General features: G+C 51.3%; 1 protein-coding gene across 5 annotated transcripts in view; it reads right to left on the bottom strand.

Moving 5' to 3' along the window:
• Positions 1 to 20,714, bottom strand: part of CLPTM1 (CLPTM1 regulator of GABA type A receptor forward trafficking) — a 39,496-nt gene that overhangs the window by 6,021 nt on the left and 12,761 nt on the right. For all 5 annotated transcript variants that reach the window (XM_008988231.5, XM_035283589.3, XM_035283590.3 and 2 more), the window contains 6 exons: positions 14,505 to 14,628; positions 13,174 to 13,332; positions 9,427 to 9,544; positions 2,300 to 2,385; positions 949 to 1,069; positions 113 to 357 (listed from right to left, as the gene is read on the bottom strand). In XM_008988231.5, coding sequence (XP_008986479.1) covers positions 113 to 357; positions 949 to 1,069; positions 2,300 to 2,385; positions 9,427 to 9,544; positions 13,174 to 13,332; positions 14,505 to 14,507 — 732 coding nt within the window. In that variant the 5' untranslated portion in view covers positions 14,508 to 14,628. The remainder of the gene's footprint in view (positions 1 to 112; positions 358 to 948; positions 1,070 to 2,299; positions 2,386 to 9,426; positions 9,545 to 13,173; positions 13,333 to 14,504; positions 14,629 to 20,714) is intronic.

Genomic DNA, 20,714 nt, shown 5'->3' with positions numbered 1-20,714 from the left:
GAAACTGTGGGCAGAGGAGTGCCAGGCGGGAGATCCCACAGCCAAGGCCTGGTGCACTTCCCCTTGGCCCGATGCGCCCAGGAAGGCGCCAGGAAGCCCCGCCCACACTCACCTTCACTGAATCCTGCTCCTCATCTGACTGCTCATACAACTCATCACCCAGGAAGTTCCAGGGCGACTTGGTGCTCTGGGCGGCATAGAGTTGCCAGCGCCAGAGCGAGAGCGGGCAAAAGGAGACACGGAGCGGCAGGCTGGCCAGGCTCTCGTTGATGGGGTAGTAGTCCTTCTGCAGGTTCCAGTAGTCATTGAAGTAGATGATGGGGTAATAGTCACCGCTCACAGCGTCAAACTTCACATCTGCAGCACGTGGGGCAGGGGGACACTGTTTGGCCCAGGCAGGAGGCCAGGGTACCCACAGGCCTCAGGTGTCTGGAGGGACCCAACAGGGCACCTCTACAGAGAATAGAGGATAGGGGACATTTCTAGGCCACACTGTGAGGAGCGAAGGGGCCCCCTAACCTCAGCAAAGGGGATCACATGCAAAGGGTAGGCAGCTCCCCACTGAAGAGGGCAGTGGTGGCTCAGCTCCAGCCCACGGCTGCCCCATGGGTGACCATGTAACCCAGTTTTATGAAATAAGCCAGAAATTGTGGCTTTTAAGTGATACTGCCTCCATTTCCAAAGTTGGAAAGTGATAAACATTTTTTGAAAACTGTCTGTGGGTTGGATGGGACTTGTGTGTGGACCGATGCTGGTGTGTGGCAGTCAGTCCAGGGGTGTGGGGCTGTGGGACAGGGAGAGGACATGAGAAGGGGATAGGACAGGGTGGGGAGCTTGGGAGGGTGGAGCCCTCCTCTGAGGGGGACGGGGCCAGGAGAAGATAAGGAGATGGGCCCCAAGCACCCTCCCAGAGGCCTCTGCAAGCAGCAGGCAGGGCTGGGAACTTACACTGATCCAGGGGAGGGGGCACACTGCCCTTCACCCACGGCGTGTGGTCGTCCACGATATTGATGGTGATGTTGGGGTGCCAGTGGGAGATCACCTCCACAGGCCCATAGTCCTCAGCCCTCTGAGGTGACATGGAGGGAAGGGCCTCAGAGGCAGGTGGAAGTGCCCAGGCACCATCAGCCTCTGCTCACTTCCAAGGGTTCCCATGACAATTTTAATCTTTGCTTTTTATTTATTTATTATTTTTTTTTTTTGAGATGGAGTCTCGCTATGTTGTCCAAACTGATCGCGAATTTCTGAGCTCAAGCACGACCCTCCCACCTCGGCCTCCCAAAGTGCTGGGATCACAGGAGTGAGCTACCACGGGCAGCCTCTTTTCTTTCCTCCTTTCTTTTCTCTCTCTCTCTTTTTAGGGAGAAATGGGGTTCCCACTATGCTGCCTGGGCTAGTCTTGAACTTCTGGGTGCAAGTAATCCTTCTGCTTTAGCCTCCCAAAATGCTGGGATTACAGGCATGAGCCACCTCCCGACAACCCTGGCAGCAGAGCATCAGCCACCACAGCAACTGCTGGCAGAAGGATCTTCTCCCTGGGCTTAGAGATTCTGTCACCCAGGACCCTTCCGGCCACCAAAAGGATCCTCCCACTCCACAGTGCAGAAAACCAAGGCCTGCAGAGGCAGAGGCAGGGACCACCCCTCCCATGCAGGACCACCCGTGGAGACAGGAAGGCTCTTAGTGCCCACTGCAGGTTAACCACAGATTAACAGCCCGGCTCCCCAGCCCACCAGGAGTGACAGCAACTACTAATCCTTCAGTTCCTATTAAAGCCATATTCTCATTTGCCTGCTTGGTGCCAGGCTGAGCTTGGACTGTGGGGCCTGGCTGTGTGGGTGAGAATCCTGGCCCTGCCACTTCCTGGCTGTCAGACTGAGCAAGTGTCCTTGTGGGAAAATGGGGCTAAGAAAATGGGATCTTGCTATGTTGCCCAAGCTGGTCTCAAATTCCTGGACTCAAGCACGATCCTCCGACCTCAGCCTCCCAAAGTGCTGGGATGACAGGAGTGAGCCAGCATGGGCAGTCTCTTTTCTTTCTTTCTTTTCTCTCTCTTTTTTTAGGGAGAGATGGGGTAGGCCCAGGTAACCTTGTCTGGGATCCTCCCTATTCCCTGAGAGGCAGCCGCCTCCTGACCCCACTTACCATTGGAGGAGCCCAGTGCTCAGGGAGGGGAGGCGGCGTCACTGAGCCTGCACAGTGGCTCAGTGGTGGTGACAGATGACAGCCCCAATGGTCTGGTCTGAGCTGTGAACGGCCTGGCTGGTCCCTATAGGCCCTGACAGCCCTGCCCATTTACCTTGATCATTTCTGGGTCTGCTTCTGTCTCTCCCGTCAGCAGGTTCTTGGTTTTCTGAAATCGCCTGCGCTTGTATTTGTTGATCACTGTGGGTGACAGGTGGGGAAAGGAGGGGACATGAGATCTGCCGGCATCTGCAGCCTCCAGAGCCTGGACCCCTGGCCACCAGCAGCAGCTCATGGTCTCCTGGCATCCACCTTGCACTCACCTGCAGAGATCAACGTGACCTAGAATGCCAGAACAGCCTCCCCAAACCTCAACCAATCCCAGCTCCCCATCATCATGGGGATGCCACCATCACCAAATGCCTCAGGCAGAAACCGGAGCTCAGCAGGGCACTGTAATCCCAGCACTTTGGGAGGCTGAGGCAGGCGGATCACCTGAGATCAGGAGTTCCAGACCAGCCTGGCCAACATGGTGGAACCCTGTCTCTACTAAAAATACAAAAATCAGCCGGGCATGGGGGCGGGCGCCTGTAATCCCAGCTACTCAGGAGGCTGAGTGAAACTCCCTCTCAGAAAATAAATAAATAAAATAAAAAGTAAAAACAAATACATAAATAAAAACAAGTGACTGATCGTGGCATCCTGCAGCTTTGGAATCCGACACTCACCATAGCCCCGGTGACCTCTGAACCCTCACCACCTTCCGCTTCTCCTCAAATATGCCGACCCAGGGCCTTCAGGCGTGCTGCCCCATCTCCCAGGAACGCATGCCCCTACACAATCTTTGTGGCTGGCTTCTCTGTGGCGTTCAGGTCCCTGGTAGAATGTCCTTCTTCCACAGGGCTTCCCTGGGCACCCCACTGACTGAGGCTATGCAGTCATGCTCCTGCCAACTTTGTTTACTTCACATTTCACCACTATCCAAAATTACCTACCGGGTGTTTTACGTGCCTGCTGTCCATCCCTGCAACCGGTCTGCAAACCCCATGCAGGGATGTGGGTAGGTACAGAGCCTGTTTTAACACAAATGGAGCGCCTGCCCAGGCTCAGTCATGACCAACTGAATACGTGACTATAAACAGGCAGCAAACAGTTCCAGAGAAGGCCCGAAGCCACCAACATGAGAAACCAACATGAGAAACACTTTGGGGCTGTGAATCCCCAGCCAGGAGTTGGCCTCACTTCCTCTCGCAGAGGCCAGGTTGGCCACAGGCTCCCTGCCAGTTGTCTGAATACTGCCAGAGAGGAAGGGGCTTGTGTGTGCCCATGCTCCATCCTCGACCTCTGCCGTGGCCTGGGGACTCTTTTTTTGGAATCTTGCTCTGTTGCCCAGGCTGGAGTGCAGTGGTGTGATCTGCCCACCCTGGCCTCCCAAAGTGTTGGGATTACAGGCGTGAGCCACATACCTGACCCAAAAAGAAGTATTTTTCCTTTTTTGAGACAGAGTCTTGCTCTGTCACCCAAGCTGGAGTGCCGTGACGTGATCTCGGCTCACTGCAACCTCCCCCTCCCAGGTTCCAGCTATTCTCCTGCCTCAGTCTCCTGGGTAGCTAGAACTACAGGCATGCACCACCACGCCCGCCTAATTTTGTATTTTTAGTAGAGATGGGATGTAACCACGTTGGCTAGGCTAGTCTCAATCTCTTGACCTTGTGATCCATCCACCTCAGCCTCCCAAAGTGCTGGGATTACAGGCATGAGCCACCGCACCCAGGGACTTTTCAGCTGTTCCTTCTGCTGCGAAGGAAAACTCAGTCTGCCCTCCCTCAACTCTCCATCCTGCCCCTGGGACCAGAGAAAGACAGGGAAAGGGGAAAGAGAGCTGGCCAACAGCAGGGGCTCTGGGTGCAATCTTACAAGCTAAGGGACGCTGGTGAGTGATGTCACTTCCTCTTGGCCCAGGGTCTGCTGCTTATCAGCACAATCATCATCCTCATCTTTTTTTTTTTTTTTGAGATGGAGTCTCACTGTAATCTCTGAGTCCTGGGTTCAAACAATTCTCCTGCCTCAGCCTCCCAAGCAGCTGGGAGTACAGGCATGAGCCGCCATGCCCAACTAATCTTTTATTTTTAGTGAGACGGGGTTTCACCATGTTGGCCAGGCTGGTCTCAAACTCCTGACCTCAAGTGATCCACCTGCCTCAGCCTCTCAGAGTGCTGGAGTTCCAGGGCTGAGCCGCTGCGCTTGGCCCATCCTCATCATCTCTGTGATTACTCAGTCACTGGGAATCTTCCTCCTGTGTCCAGGGGGAGAAGCAGGCACCCAAGAGTTGACTTGGAGAAAATTCCAGGGGGACATACTCCACTCCTCTCCACACCTGATAGACACTGTCCAGGGAAGGGAGGACCCCACAGGGCTGCGCTGGCTGGCAGAGGAGGAGGCACAGGGCACAGAGGTTTTGGCTCAGGCAGAGAACACATTCTGTAGCTTGGAGGCATCCAGACCAGATGGACCTGGCTCCCAAGGGGAGGAAAAACCCCCTTTCTTGGAGGAGAATCTCCTAGAGCTGCACCATCCAGTATGGGGGTTGCTGGCCACATGCAGCTACTGAGCACTGCAAATATGGCTGGTCCAAACCGAGAAGTGCTGAGATACAAAACACACACCAGATCCTTTTTATGTTTTAGACAGTCTCGCTCTGCTGCCCAGACTGGAATACACTGGTGTGATTTCAGTTCACTGCAAACTCTGCCTTCTGGGTTCCAGCAATTCTCTTGCCTCAGCCTCCCGAGTAGTTGGAACTACAGGTGCTCGCTACCATGCTCACCTAACTTCTGCATTTTTAGTATTTTTTGTCATGTTGGCCCGGCTGGTCTCAAACTCCTGGCCTCAAGTGATCCCCCTGTCTTGACCTCCCTAAGTGCTGAGATTACAGGCATGAGCCAATGCGCCTCACCACACACATTATATTCTGAAAACTGGTGCAAAGGGGAAAAAAACTTAAAGGGTCTCACTTTTTATACTGATTATATGTTGAAATGAGAATACGTTGACCTCAATAAAACTATTACGGCAATACTTTTATTGCCCTAATAGCTGTAATCTCCTGGTTTCTCTTTATATTTTAGTTATTTATTTGTGAGACAGGGTCCCTCTCTGTCACTCAGGCTATAGTATAGTGGTGTGATCACTACAGCCTCGACCTCCTGGGCTCGGATGATGCCCCACCTCAGCTTCCCAAGTAGCTGGGATTACAGGCCACCATGCCTGGTTAATTTTTGTATTTTTAGTAGAGGGGTTTTGCCACGTTGCCCAGGCTGGTCTCGAACTCCTAGGCTACGCAATCCTCTAGCCTTGGCTTTCCAAAGTGCTGGGATTACAGATTACAGGTGTGAGCCATCATGTTCCTGGCCTTACCTTTGTATTATTTTATTTACATTTCTTTTTGAGACAGGGTCTCACTTTGTTGCTTAGGTTAGAGTGTGGTGGCCTGATCACAGCTCACGGCAGCCTTGACCTCCTGGGCTCAAGTGATCCTCCTACCTCAGTCTCCTGAGTCAGAGGATACTAGCAAATCTGGTACCACCACATCTGGCTAATTAGAAAAAAATTTTTTTGGCCTGGATCACCTGAGGTCAGGAGTTCGAGACCAGCCTGACCGACATGGAGAAACCCAGTCTCTAGTAAAAATACGAAATTAGCCGGGCATGATGGTGTATGCCTGTAATCCCAGTTACTCAGGAGGCTGAGGCAGGAGAACCACTTGAACCTGGGAGGCAAAGGTTGCGGTGAGCCTAGGTCATACCATTGCACTCCAGCCTGGGCAACAAGAGTGCAACTCCATCTCAAAAAATTTTTTTCATTTGTAGAGATGAGGTCTCCCTATGCTGCCAGGGCTGGCCTCGAACTCCTGGGCTCAAGCAATCCTCTCACTTTGGCTTCCCAAAGTGCTGGGATTGCAGACATCAGCCACTGTGCTTGGCCTCTTTTTACTTTTAATGCCTTCTCTGACTCATATTCTAGCTCCATTGGATGGAGTTGCTCTAGAATATATATTATTGGCCTTTTGGGGAAAAAGGGGGGTTTTCTCTTTTTTTTGAAATGTAGTCTCACAGCCGGCATGGTGACTCACACCTGTAATCCCAGCACTTTGGGAGGCTGATGCGGGCGGATCACAAGGTCAGGAGATCAAGACCATCCCGGCCAACATGGTGAAACCTCATCTCTCCTAAAAATACAAAAATTAGCTGGGCACAATGGCAGGCACCTGTAATTCCAGCTACTTGGGAGGCTGAGGCAGAATAGCTTGAATCAGGGAGTCGGAGGTTGCAGTGAGCCAAGACTGTGCACTGCACTCCAGCCTGGTGACAGAGTGAGACTCCCTCTCAAAAAAAGAAAAAAGAAAAGAAATGTCTCATTCTGTCACCCAGGCTGCAGTGGCAGTGGCGCAATCTCAGCTCACTGCAACCTCTACCTCTGGGGTCCAAGCAATTCTTCCACCTTAGCCTCATGAGTAGCTGGGATTACAGGAACATGACACCATGCCCAGCTAAGTTTTGTATTTTTAGTAGAGTCAGGGATTTACTATGTTGGCCAGGCTGGTCTTGAACTCCTGACCTCAAGTGATCCATCTGCCTCAGACTCCCAAAGTGCTAGGATTACAGGCCTGAGCCACCTTGGCCAGCCAAAAGGGGACTTTTCTGAACCCACACTCTCCTTCACCTTGGAGTTGGTAGGTGGCTCCCTCCAAGTCCTTCTGTGTCCCTGCTCTGAGGGTCCCAGCTCCAGGGCTGGGGAGGAAGGCCTGGATGATCCTAGTATCCTTTTCAGGTTCACTGGCTGCAGCTTCTGTTTTACAGACCAGACTGACAGTGAATAAACCTCACCACACGACGACATGGATCACATTCACAAAGACAAAACCACAGAAAATACTGCCATTGATTCAGATCAACGGGGTGATCAGGTGACTGTCAAACGGGGGTACAAAAATGCAGTGAAGAGCCACCCAGCTAGGTCACCTTCAGAGCGACCTCTGAAGCATCAGGCTGTTTAACCCAGACCCCTGGTGTGTCCCCTGCAGGGAAGCATCTAAGAGGCCATCCCTGTAGGTCACACCCCCTCAAGCCACCTCTGCTCAGTTCTCCAAAGATCTCACCACATGTACGCCAGCTGGGTGGGATACACCAACACAGCACATTCTGCAGACGCACTCACTCAGATCAGCGCTCAACTAACTCCACAAGACCTTTCCAAGTCAATTCCGGGGACCCATGTAGAAGCCATCAACTTTTCACTTCATCCAGCATAGGTGATAAAAAAACTGTCATCCTTTAGGACATTTTTATACTAAAAGAAGTAGGAAAGACATAAGACATACAAATAGAATTCCGTCTGCTAATGTGCCACCCCAAACCAGCCAGATGGAGCTTAACCAAATCCACAGGGAATGTCTGGAATAGTTGCCAATAAAATGAAAGCTGGGTGGAGAACATGGAATTCTGTCAGGAGAATGGGGGGCTTTCTGAGGAGGTCATTCTCCAGATCTGCTCAAACAGGTACAGTGAGAGATTTCTATGGCTGCCAATCAGGAGAGAGAGGACTCAAGGAAAAAGGTCACAAAGGCAAGGCTGGGTGCAGTGGCTCACGCCTGGAATCCCCATAGTTTGGGAGGCCAAGGCAGACAGACCACTTGAGGTCAGGAGTTTGAGATCCGCCTGGCCAACATGGTGAAACCCTGTCTCTACTAAAAATAGAAAACTTAGCTGGGTGTGGTGGCGTGTGCCTGTAGCTCCAGCTATTTGGGAGGCTAAGGTGAAAGAATTACTCGAACCCGGGAGGTGGAGGTTGTGGTGAGCTGAGATCGTCCACTGCACTCCAGCCAGGGTGACAGGGCAAGATCCTGTTCAAAAAAAAAAAAAGAGCCAGGCAAGCAGAAAGATGCCAACAATTATTGCCCTCCCGAAAACAAGAGGGCGGACAATGCTATGGTTTGAATGTTTGTCCCATGCAAAGTTCATGCTGATTCTCCCACCTCAGCCTCCCAAGTAGCTGCGAACACTGGTAGTTTATTGTTTTTTTGAGAGACGTTGACTTGTTGTCACCCAGGCTGGAATGCTGTGGTGCAATCGCAGCTGGCTGCAGCCTTAAACTCCCAAGCTCAAGTGATCTTCCCATCTCAGCCTCCCATGTAGCTGGAACCACAGGTGCTCAACACCATACCTGGCTATTATTTTTTGTAGAGACGAAGTCTCACTACATTGCCCAGGCTATTCTTTGAATTTTATCTATCTACCTATCTTTTTTTTTTTTTTTTTTTTTTTTGAGATAGAGTTTCCCTCTTATTGCCCAGTCTGGGGTGCAATGGTGTCACCTCAGCTCACTGCAACCTCCCCTTCCTGGCTTCAAGCGATTCTCCTGCCTCAGCCTCCCAAGTAGCTGGGATTACAGGCATGTGCCATCATGCCTGGCTAATTCTGTATTTTTAGTAGAGACAGGGTTTCTCCATGTTGGTTAGGCTGGTCTCAAACTCCTCACCTCAGATGACCCACCCGCCTCGGCCTTCCAAAGTGCTGGGATTACAGGCGTGAGCCACAACGCCTGGCCTCTATTTATCTTTTTGAGACAGGTTTCTTGGTCTGTCACCGAGGCTGGAGTGCAATAGTGTGATCTCAACTAACTGCAACCTTCACCTCCTGAGCTCAAGCGATCCTCCCACCTCAACCTCCTGAGTAGCTGGGACTACAGGCCCATGTCCAGCTAATTTTTTAATCTTTTTTGGTAGAGACAGGGTTGTGCCATGTTTCCCAGGCTGGTCTCAAACTTCTGGGCTCCAGCAATCCGCCCACCCCGTCTCCCAAGGTACCAGGAATTACAGGTGTGAATTATTTTCGAGCACCTACTTCTATCAGGCCCCTACGGTGCACAATCCACCCCTGGCCCTTCCTCCAGCTTGGTAAAGTCTGTCTCTTCCTCTCCAAGAGTCCCTGTCTCCAACTGCTCTTTCTGGCCAGTTCCTCTCTGTTCCCCGAGCCCTTCCTCCGTGGGTCTCCCTGCTTAGTGTCCACAGGGCTCTTTAAGGGTGGGTGAGGCTTGAGCCTGCCCTGCCAGTTCCACCCTCTCTGAGCACAGGCTTCCTGCCTGCCCTCCTGAACCTGGGATGTACTGTCCACCACACCAGCCTGGAAGCTCCCAGGATGCTGGCCCCCGGACAGTGGGTCCTGGCTGCAGAAAAGCACTTACTCCGGGACATGTGGACTGTGGCAAGCCGGCGGTACAGGGCCTTCTGCCGGGGGTCTGGGTGGAAACCACTCTTCGTGAAGTAAACGTGGATGTAGATGGAGCCGTTCTGCTGGACGCTCTGCAAGAGACGGGTCAGGTGGGCAAGCTGGGCACCTGGGATGAGGGACACTTTAAAGCCCTGCCTGACACCCGCCCCCAGCACTTTCCTCCCCCTCAATTCTCTGGCTATTTACTGAGTGCTCAAGGTGGGGCATGTAGCTGGGTGGTTTAGGGTTAAATGCTGGAGTCAGTGAGACTCAGACCCCTGCTCTACCTGTCATGGCCATGTGAGCTCCGCTTCTCCCTGAGCCTCAGGACCCCACATGGAGGATGCAAGGTCCCCACAGCACTGACCCGAGGGCACCACTGCAGGGACTACCCAGAGCACTAGCACACAGCTCAGCCAATAAGCTCTCCTTAAGTCCACTCAGCAGGAGACCGGGTACAGTGGCTCATTCCCGTAATCCCAGAACTTTGGGAGGCCAAGGCAGGCAGATCATGAGGTCAGGCGTTCGTGATCAGCCTGACCAACAGGGAGAAACTCCATCTCTACTAAAAATACGAAAAATTAGCTGGGCGTGGTGGCGAATGCCTGTAATCCCAGCTACTTGGGAGGCTGAGGCAGGAGAATTGTTTGAATCTTGGAGATGGAGGCAGTGGTGAGCCAAGATCATGCCACTGCACCTCAGCCTGGGCAACAAGAGCAAAACTCTTGTCTCAAAAAAAAAAAAAAAAAAGAGTTCACTCAGCAGGAAGAAGCAGCTCACCGACACAGAGCTCCTATGACGGGCCAGACCCTGCCCTGGGCGCTTCAGACAGAAGTTCCATAATCCACACACATGTAACATTCACCGACCTTATGCAATGGGTCACATTACCACCCCATTTTGCAGATGAGGCAAACGGGGCTCATGCCAAGGGGTCACATAGTGTGTGGCGAGTATGCAGATGGAAATCCAGTCTATGGGATACTGTGCACTACTCCCTGCTACCTCCAGCTGGCCCGTCTGCCCAAGCCTTCTCATTATCTCATCCAGTCTCCTTGCCTCCCAGGGGAGAGGGACTATTCTCACTTGATACAGATGAGGAAACTGAGGCTTCAAGAAGGGAGACAAGTTGTCCAGGGGCTGGAGACAAAGCCCAGAGCTGAATCTCTCTGATCCTTGAGGAGAGCTCATATTCATTCGGCCACATTGTGTTCGCCTCACTCTCCTGCCGTTTTTAGAGACGGGGTCTTGCTGTGTTGTCTAGGCTGGACTGCACTGGCTATCTGCAGTTGTGATCATGGTGTACTACAGCCCTAACTCCAGGGCTCCAGTCCTTCACCCTCCTCAGCCTCCTGAGTAGCTGTGCCTACAGGCATATGCCACTGTGCCCAGCTCTCAAGCCTTTTAAGTCCACCCAGACCCCTGAAGCTTCGACTTAGATCCAAGGCCTTGGAAGCAGGTCCCCCTGCTGGGCCTGCCACACCCTGGTCCTTCCTTGGATCTTGGGGCAAGGCTTGGGGGCTGGGCTTGAGGTCTCTGTGGGAGGCACGTCTCAGTGCAGGTTAGAAAGTCTGTGTCCAGCAAGGTGGGGCGCCCTCTCTGGGTTCTCTCACCTGCTGGGCTTCCCCATCCCAGCCCACTCATTACAGGCTCATGCCTGTAATCCCAGCATTTTGGGAGGCTGAGGTGAGAGGATCGCTTGAGCTCAGGAGTTTGAGACCAGCCTCGGGAACATGTTGAGACCCCACCTCTATGAAAAACACAAAAAATTAGCTGGTCATGGTGGTGCAAACCTGTTGTCCCAGCTACTTGGGAGGTTGAGGTGAAAGGATCATTTGAGTCCAGGAGGTTGAGGCTGCAGTGAGCTGTAACCGTGCAACCACACTCCAGCCTAGGCAACAGCAAGATCCCATCTCAAAAAGAATGATGGCAGGGCGCAGTGGCTCACACCTGTAATCCCAGCACTTTGGGAGGCCAAAGTAAGCAGACCACTTGAGGTCAGGAGTTCAAGGCCAGCCTGGCCAAAATAGTGAAACCCTGTCTCTACTAAAAATACAAAAATTAGGATGGTGGCCATGGAAGTTGGAATCCACTAAGGAGTGTGTAGCAACCCACCTGCTGAAAAGAAAAAAAATACAAAAATTAGCTGGGTGTGGTCCTGGGTGCCTGCAGTCCTAGCTACTCAGGAGGCCGACACATGTGAACAGTCTGAACCCAGGAGATGGAAGCAGCAGTGAGCCAAGGTCACGCCACTGTATTCCAGCCTGGCTGACAGAGCAAGACTCTGTTTCAAAAAAAAAGAATGACTGTGTCCACATTCAGCTTCTAGCCATCCAGAAAGAAACAGAAAAGAATGCACCCTCCACCCCAAGGATGAGGAGAAGGCCTGCTGGGGAGAAAGGAACAAGGGCAGCTGTCTTGGATTCAGCTGAAGAAGGCCCCAAAAACATGTCCCCTTCCCTTGTTCAGTATTTGTTGATTCTCGGCCCAGTCCCACACTGGGCAGTGCTGGGGACACAGAAGGGATCTAGGCAGTCCCAGCCTTATCATCATAAGGCTCACAGTCCCATAGAGAAGAAAGACCTGTCCCAGGGAGGCCCCAGAGTGGGGTGGGATGGGGAAGCCCAGCAGGTGTGAGAACCCAGAGAGGGCACTTAACCAAGCCTGAGTGCTCTGAGGGTCAGGGAGGGCTTCCTGGAGGAGGCAAGATTTAATCCTGGGGCTGTGAGAGGCCAGGGTCATAGAGCCTGAGTTTGAATCTCTCATGTGATGTGGCCTTGGGTAAGTCACTTTCCCTCCCTATGTCTCAGTTTCCTCATATGTTAAATGAGAATGATCACAGTTCCTATTTCACGGGTTTCCAAAGGTCAGCATAGCTTAGTACCCTGCACTTAGTAATTGCTCAAAACTCACATTATTTTGAAACAGAGCTGTCTGATAAACTGGTGACACGCAAACATCCCCAGGACAATTACTAATCTTTCACTGGTTTAAAGTTGAGGGCTGCACAACCTTAGAGGCAGCTGGGAGGGTTCCGGGCCAATTCCACCCCTATCTACCTTTTTCTTTTTTTTCTTTGAGATAGTCTCGCTCTGTGGCCCAGACTGGAGTGCTGTGGCGTGATCTCAGCTCACTGCGACCCAGCCCCTGGGGGTCAAGCAATTCTCCCGCCTCAGTCTCCTGAGTAGGGATTACAGAGGCCTGCCACCAGGCCCAGCTAATTTTTGTATTTTTTTATTTTGAGACAGATATTTTTGCTCTTGATGACCAGGCTGGAGTGCAACGGCACGATCTCAGCTCATCACAACCTCTGCCTCCTGGGTTAAAGCGATTTTCCTGCCTCAGCCTCCCAAGAAGCTGGGATTACAGGCATGTGCCACCACGTCTGGCTAATTTTTATTTTTAGTAGAGATGGGGTTTCTCCATGTTGGTCTAGAGCTTGAACTCCCAACCTCAGGTGATCCGCCTGCCTCAGCCTCCCAAGGTGCTGGGATTACAGGCATGAGCCACCGTGCCCAGCCTCTACCTTTTTCAGGTAGGGGAAAGTGAAGCCCAGAAACCTCAGGGACCCACCTGTGGTCACAGAGCATGTGAGCCCAGGGTAGGGTCCCAAGCCTGAAGCCAGAATTCTACACGCCTTCAAAAAGGAATGGACTGGAGGAAAGGTCCTTCAGTGCCAGTCAAACAGCCATGGGGCCAGAAACCAGAAGCTGTCCCTCACCTGTGGGATGTCAAGCTCAGCAAAGTGCTCGTAGCAGCCGTCTGAGTTCTCCCCGCTAGTCCAGTCGCCATACACAAGGTCGTGCTGCTCCCAGAAGAGTGCCGAGGTGGCGTTGAAGTCTGTAAAGTGCTCGTGCTCTGAGATGTACACGTGCAGGTTCTGTGAGGAGGGAAGGGAACAGCGTCAGGCCTGCTCTTCAGCGCCTCTGCAGGCTGGCTAAAGAACAGAGGAAGAGCTATGGCAGCGGTCAGCACTCAGAGGAACAGTAATTACAGAGGGCAGGGGAGAGGAGAGAGGAAGAGCAGCAGAGAAAACATATTTTCCCTTTTCTCATTCGACCGTCTGTCCTGGTCTGAGCCTGTGAAGTCAACGAACAAAGAACACCTGGACCAGTCTGCCAACAAGAATTTAGGGGCAGAAAGGGCAGGAGCTCCTTCAATGATCTCCTGCCCTTGTGGCTGCTGGGCCTTCCTGGTCAGAGCTCTGCAGACAGACTTATGGATAGAGCAGTCTGGAACTAAAAAAGCACTGTGAGCAGCTGGGCGCGGTGGGTCTCACCTAAAATCCCAGTACTTTAGGAGGCCGAGGCTGGTGGATCACTTGAGGTCAGCAGTTTGAGACCAGCCTGGCAAAAAGGTGAAACCCCAGCCCTACTAAAACACAAAAAAATTAGTCGGACATGGTGGCACATGCCTGCAATCCCAGCTACCTGGGAGGCTGAGACAGGAGGATCACTCGAGCCTGGGAGGCAAAGGTTGCAGTGAGCGGAGATTATAGCACTGCACTCACTCCAGCCTAGGCGACAGAATGAGACTCCATCTTAAAAAAAAAAAAGCATGGTGAGCCAACAAGAACTTCCTTCCTTCTCAAGACCCCATGGCCATGTTTGCTCAGAAAAGTCGAAAGTGACAGGTCTAAACGGTTTTGCTTCCGAAGCCCTGCTGCTGGTGCCCAAGTCCACTATGGAAGTGCAGGTCTCCCCTCCTTCTGTGCCCACCTCCTGACAGCCTCTGCTGGCTCCCTGCCCTCCCCACCTCTCACACTCCCTCCCACACCTCCCTCTGCAACCTTTAAAGGCTGAACATACTTTTGAAAATAACATCCAAAGACCCTGGTTAGATATTTTAACCAAAAGTATTTGCTTTTTCCTTTGGGTGGCACAGGTCTAATGTGACAGGGATGGACCCAGAGTTCTTCAACCCTGGACCTGCTTTCCTAGACCTGCCAGTGAGCAGGAACCTGGTCTGTCCGGACTGCTGACATCACTCCTCCACAATCCGCACCTCCTCGCCCCATCATCTCCCAACTCTGTCCTACTACCCGGCAGTTACCATTAAAGTGTCTTTGGGGAACAGGTTGCGGCTGGCGACACGTGGGGCTCCTCCAGGGCCCGCCTGGTCCTGAGGGGCTGGCCCTCGGCGAAACCAGCTGCTAATGGCCCAGATGATGAAGATTCTGAGGAGAGAAGCAGCAAGGTGGTGAGTCCCCCAGCCTTGGCTCTCCGCCACAGACCCACCTGACTTCCTTCTGACTCAGCACATGCAGCGCCTGACCAGGACCTGGTGACCAAGTCAGGGAGTCCCTGAGAAGATAGTCGAAGGGCTGGCAAGAAGATAAGATGTCCCCAAAGACCACATCTGGGGAGAGAGCCCAGATGCCACTATTTGGCAGTGCAGGTGGGGTGGCAGTGCCCTGGTCTGCATGCAGACCCCTGACTCAGTCCTCCAGGACCTGCCAGTGAGCACAGGGCTGCAGGGGCTGACTCTCAAAACCTCAGACTGGGAAACCTGCCATCCAACTCCCAGAACCCCGCGAGAGGATGCTAAGTATCTGGAACCTCTGGCCAGGCACGGTGGCTCACGCCTGTAATCCCAGCACTCTAGGAAGCTAAGACAGGTGGATCAGGTCAAGAGATCGAGACCATCCTGGCCAACATGGTGAAACCCTTTATCTACTAAAAATACAAAAAAATTAGCTGAGTGTGGTGGCACACGCCTGTAGTCCCAGCTACTCAGGAGGCTGAGGCAGGACAATGAATTGCACCCGGGAGGTGGAGGTTCCAGTGAGCCAAGATCATGCCACTGCACTCTAGCCTGGAGACAGAGCAATACCCCGTCCAAAAAAAAAAAGAATCTGGAACCCCTTCAGTGTGCAGACGGGTGAACTAAAATAAATAAATTTTTAAAAATAAACATTAAGATTTTTAAAAGAAAAAATCTGGAATCCCAGCACTTCAAAAGCACAGAACTAGGAATTGTTAATGGCTATAAGAACAGAAAGAATGAAGGAGATCTAGTATTTGACAGCACAACAGGGCAACTATAGCAGATAGTAATTTAATTACATATTTAAAAATAATCTGGCTGGGCGCAGTGGCTCACACCTGTAACCCCAGCACTTTGGGAGGCCGAGGCAGTCGGATCACCAGTTTAGGAGTTCGAGATCAACGTGGCCAATATGGTGAAACCGCATCTCTACTAAAAATACAAAAATTAACTGGGTGTGGTCGAGGGCACCTGTAGTTCTAGCTACTCAACTCAGGAGACTGAGCAGGAGAATTGCTTGAACCCAGGAGGCAGAGGTTGCAAGTGAGCTGAGATGGCACCACTGCACTCCAGCCTGGATGACAGAGCAAGACTGCCTCAGTAAATAAATAAACATACAAACAAATTTAAAAGGAGAATTGGGTCAAGTGTGGCAGCTCACATGTGTAATCTCAGCACTTTGGGAATCTGAAGCAGGCAGACTGCTTGACCTCAAAAGTTCAAGACCAGCCTGGGCAACATGGTGAAACCTGGTCTCTACTAAAAACACAAAAATTAGCCAGGCATGATGGCAGATGCCTGTAATCCCAGCTACTGGGGAGGTCGAGGCAGAAGAATCCCTTGAACCTGGGAGGAGGAGGTTGCAGTGAGCCGAGATCGTGCCATTGCACTCCAGCCTGGGAGACAAGAACAAAACTGTCTAAAAAAAAAAAAAAGTAGTAGTAGTAAAGGATCTTGGATTTGCAGGTCTAGGCGCAAAAAAAAAAAAAAAAAAGTAAAGGGGCCCTATAAGCTTCTTCATGTGCCTGAGGACATCTGCTAGGTGTTTTCATAGGTGACAAAAATGCTAGCCTAGGCTGGGCGTGGTGGTTCACGCCTGTAAGCCCAGCACCTTGGGAGGCCGAGGTGGGTGGACTGCTTGAGCCCTGGGCAACACAGACACTGCTTCTACAAAAACTACAAAAATTAGCCAGTCATGGCAGCACGTAGCATGCCTACGGTCGCAGCTACTCAGAGGCTAAGGTGGGAGAATCACCTGAGCCCAGGAGGTAGAGGCTGCAGTGACCCAAGACCATGCTACTGCGCTCCAGCCTGAGCCACACAACGAGACTCTGTTTCCAAAAAAAAAAGAAAAGAAAAGAAATGCTAGCCCAGGGCATATATGACATATAAGGTAACCAGAGACCTACCCTACAGGAAACTAAGACCCAGCAAGGCACAAGCCTCCACCCCTAGGAAGGAGGGAACCAGGCAGCCTACCCATTCCCAGGAGTTGCACACCAGGTATGCAGGGCCAAGTATACAAAGCCATTCTTGGGACAAGAAGTCAGACAGGGCAGCTCAGGCCCAGAACCTGGTGGAAGGAAACCTAGGACTTGGTCATGTCCCCAGGCAGCCAGCAGAAGCAAAGGCAATCCTCTCTGTAGGAAAATATGCTCATCCTAGCCCTGAAATTCCTATAAATAACTTTTCAAGTATAATGCCCAGGACACAGACAGAGATAAGCCAGGTGCAAAAGAAAACAAGACATTATGAGTGAGAACCAGCAGCAACAACAGATACCAAAGACAAAAGGAGGCCTGGGCGTGGTGGATCACCTGAGGTCGAGAGTTTGAGACCAGCCTGACCAACATGGAGAAACCCCATTTCTATTAAAAATACAAAAAACTGGCTGGGCGCAGTGGCTCAAGCCTGTAATCCCAGCACTTTTGGGAGGCCGAGGTGGGTGGATCATGAGGTCAAGAGATCGAGACCATCCTGGTCAACATGGTGAAACCCCATCTCTATTAAAAATACAAAAAATTAGCTGGACATGGTGGCACATGCCTGTAATCCCAGCTACTCAGGAGGCTGAGGCAGGAGAATTGCCTGAACCCAGGAGGCGGAGGTTGCAGTGAGCCAAGATTGAGCCATTGCACTCCAGCCTGGGTAACAGGAGTGAAACTCCGTCTGAAAAAATATATATACAAAAATTAGCTGGGGGTGGTGGTGGACACCTGTAATCCCAACTATTTGAGAGGTGGAGGCAGGAGATCACTTGAAACTGGGAGGCGGAGGTTGCAGTGGGCTGAGATCATGTCACTGCACTCCAGTCTGGAAGACAGATTGAGACTTCATCCTAAAAAAAGAAAGTGTCCTTAAAAAGAAGAAATATTCCTTCTTGATTTCTTCTTCCCTCCTGTCACCTGGAATGTGGATGTGATGGCTGGATCTTCAGCAGCTGTCTTGGGCTATGAGGATAAGGGGCAAAACCTAGCAATGGTGGAACAACCAGCAGGAAGGAGTCTGGGTCACAGAAGATTTCAGAATCCTCATCTGCCTCCATTCAGACGGGTGTATAAGAGAGAAGTGAACCTCTACTGTGTTAATGGAGGTCTCCTGGTTGCTTACAGTCATGTGATTAGTAAATGATATAAGTGCTTATTAATTATAGTACTAAAGAACCACATAGCAGAACAGGTTAAGAGCCCAGCCTCTAAACTCCAATATCTTTGTCTGAAGCCGGGCTCTGCTACTTACTGTGACCACAGTGGTCAACTTCAATGGCTGAAATGGAGATAATAACAGTGCCTATCTCACAGGGTAGTTTATAAGCATTAAATGCATTAAATTATACATATATGTTTATATGAAATACACACACACACACATTCCTCAGAATGGAGCCTGGTACATACCCAATAGGTGATTTGGAAGTTTCAGCTATGACTGTTACTTTTTGGCATACAAAAAACTTTGGAGTGGAAAAACACTCCATGAATTCTAGTGTGGGTGGGGTGCCTCCCTGCTGAGCCCTGATCAGGAGCAAGATCAGGCAGACGGACTTGCTTCTGCCTGTAGAAGCCACAAGACCCTGGGGTCCAGGGTCCCTGGGGTCCAGGGTCCCAGGGGCCATGGCCCAGCTGAACCATCTGCTACAATCCCAAGAAGGCCTTGATACGTACTGCTGGGGAAGGTCTGGAACTGGCAATCTCTGTGAGACCAATGCCTCCAACAGAGGCTCCTCTTTTAGTAAATACACCAAGGGAGGGTGTGAAGCAGGCAGCTCGGCCCCTGGCTTAGTGTGTGGCCTGTGGCGGATATACCAAGGGAGGGTGTGAAGCTGGGATGCCCACAGGCAGCTTGGCCCCTGGCTTAGTGTGGGGCCTGTGGGGCCTAACCCCTCTGGGCTTCCAGGTCCCCATGTATAAAACAAGGCCAGGCCTTTTTGGATTCCAGATCCCCAGTCCCCCAAAGAACATCTGTGTGTATCCACACCCACAGCTCTGTGGACCCTCTCAGAGGGCTCATGGCTGCAGCCCTTCAGCCATGCATCAGGCCTGCAAGAGACTGGGCCTTTCTGATGCTTTCTGATATACTTGAGTAAACCAAGAAAACAGACATTAAATCCTCTCTCCCACCCCAAATAGGTATTCTGCATTCACAGGTTCAGAAAACTGTTAAATATATGAGAAGACATATAATAAACTCTCCCTCCCACCCCATTCCTTTATATACCCAGTTCCTGCTCCACCTCCTACTCCAGGTAACCACATGTGCTCAAAACCACAGATACCACCCGCTATCTAGAAAGGCCGTTTCCATATAATCAGCCTCAAGCTACAGGGAGTTCATGGGCCCCTCAAAACAAACCCTGAATTCCATTTTAAGAACTGCAGTCAAGATGGTCTCTGAGCTACCACCCGAACTGATGTTTGACGCTGCTTAGTTCTAAGAAAGGAACTTAGCCTACAGTGTGACTTGTATTAAAAACGTCTCTCTGAAGGAAGCTCCCTCATGTACTGACGTGGCGAGATTTCGAAGATATATTGTTAATGAAAAAAAGGAGGAGAACAGCGTGTAAAACAGGCTACCTCTTATGTAAAAACGAAGGGAAAGATAAAAATAATTTTCATGCAGAGCTGCTTGCAGCAGGAAAAAAAAAAAGGTGACATATAAGAAAATCTGAAGTCTTTACATGGCTGTGGGGAGGGGAGGTGAAGTGGAGACGATGAGGGACAGGGACCCACGACTGAGAAGCCTAGGGCACCTGGCAGGAATTTTTGAGGCACACGTGTCAGCTTTGCAACTCAACAGAGTGGGGAGGTTTCTTTCCCGCACAGCTTCTCAGCGTCCTGTGTGACGCTCTTGGAGGACACCAGGCAGGCAGTTCTGCTCTAGTCTAGAATGGGATCAGTGACTACATCAGCAATCATTAGGCTTTTCTTTTTTTGAGACGGAGTTTTGCTCTTGCTGCCCAGCCTAGAATGCAATGGCACAATCTCGGCTCACTGCAACCTCCACCTTCCGGGTTCAAGTGATTCTCCTGCCTCAGCCTCCTGAGTAGCTGAAATTACAGGCAGCCGCCACCATGCCCAGCTAATTCTGTATTTTTTACTAGAGACAGGGTTTCTCCATGTTGATCAGGCTGGTCTAGAACTCCCAACCTCAGGTGATCCACCCGCCAAAGTGCAGGGATTACAGGTGTGAGCCACCATGCCCGGCCTCATGAGCTTTTTTTTTTTTTTTTTTTTTTAGCTGTTTTGCTATATTATTTCCTAAGGTTTTTGTTTGTTTGAGACACAGTCTCACTCTGTTGCCCAGGCTGGAGTGTAGTGGTATGATCATGGCTCACTGCAGCCTTGACCTCCCCGGCTCAAGCAATCCTCCCTCTTCAGCCTCCCTAACAGCTGGGACTCCAGGTGTGTGCCATCACACCCAGCTAATTTCTTAGTTTTTGAAAGAGACAGGGTCTTGCTATGTTGCTCAGGCTGATGCTAAGGGCTTTTTCTTCCCCCACACTGAACAACAACAGGAATCACGGCCAACACGATCTGAGTGTGCGCCAGGTCCCACACCCCTCGGCTGACATGTATTCTCTTGGAATCCTTTCGGTACACCTTGAGCTAATTGTCAAGATTCTTGTCTGTGAGGTGGAAACAGCTTCAATCAAGGGTGATCACCTAAGCAGGCCCCACAGCTCAGAGGTGGCAGGGCTGAGATGTCAGCAAGTCTGTGCTCTTTCAGGCTGCTTGACACCACCCACCCCCACCTCCAAATTTTATTAGCTAATCCCCACTCCTAATTTTTCTCTATTTTAAACAACTCTGTCTGAGCATCTGTGTATGGCCCATTCAGGGCTGATTACAAGAGTGTGCTTGGCCGGGTGTGGTGGCTCAGACCTGTAATCCCAGCACTTTGGGAGGCTGAGGAAGCCTGATTACAAGATCAGGAGTTTGAGACCAGCCTGGCCAGCATAGTGAAACCCCGTCTCTACTAAAAATACAAAAATTAGTT

Source organism: Callithrix jacchus, chromosome 22 (assembly GCF_049354715.1).
Source record: "Callithrix jacchus isolate 240 chromosome 22, calJac240_pri, whole genome shotgun sequence".
In the NCBI taxonomy this organism is placed as follows: domain Eukaryota; kingdom Metazoa; phylum Chordata; class Mammalia; order Primates; family Cebidae; genus Callithrix; species Callithrix jacchus.
Note: the sequence above shows the minus strand (reverse complement) of the source record. Positions and strands in the feature narration are given on the sequence as shown.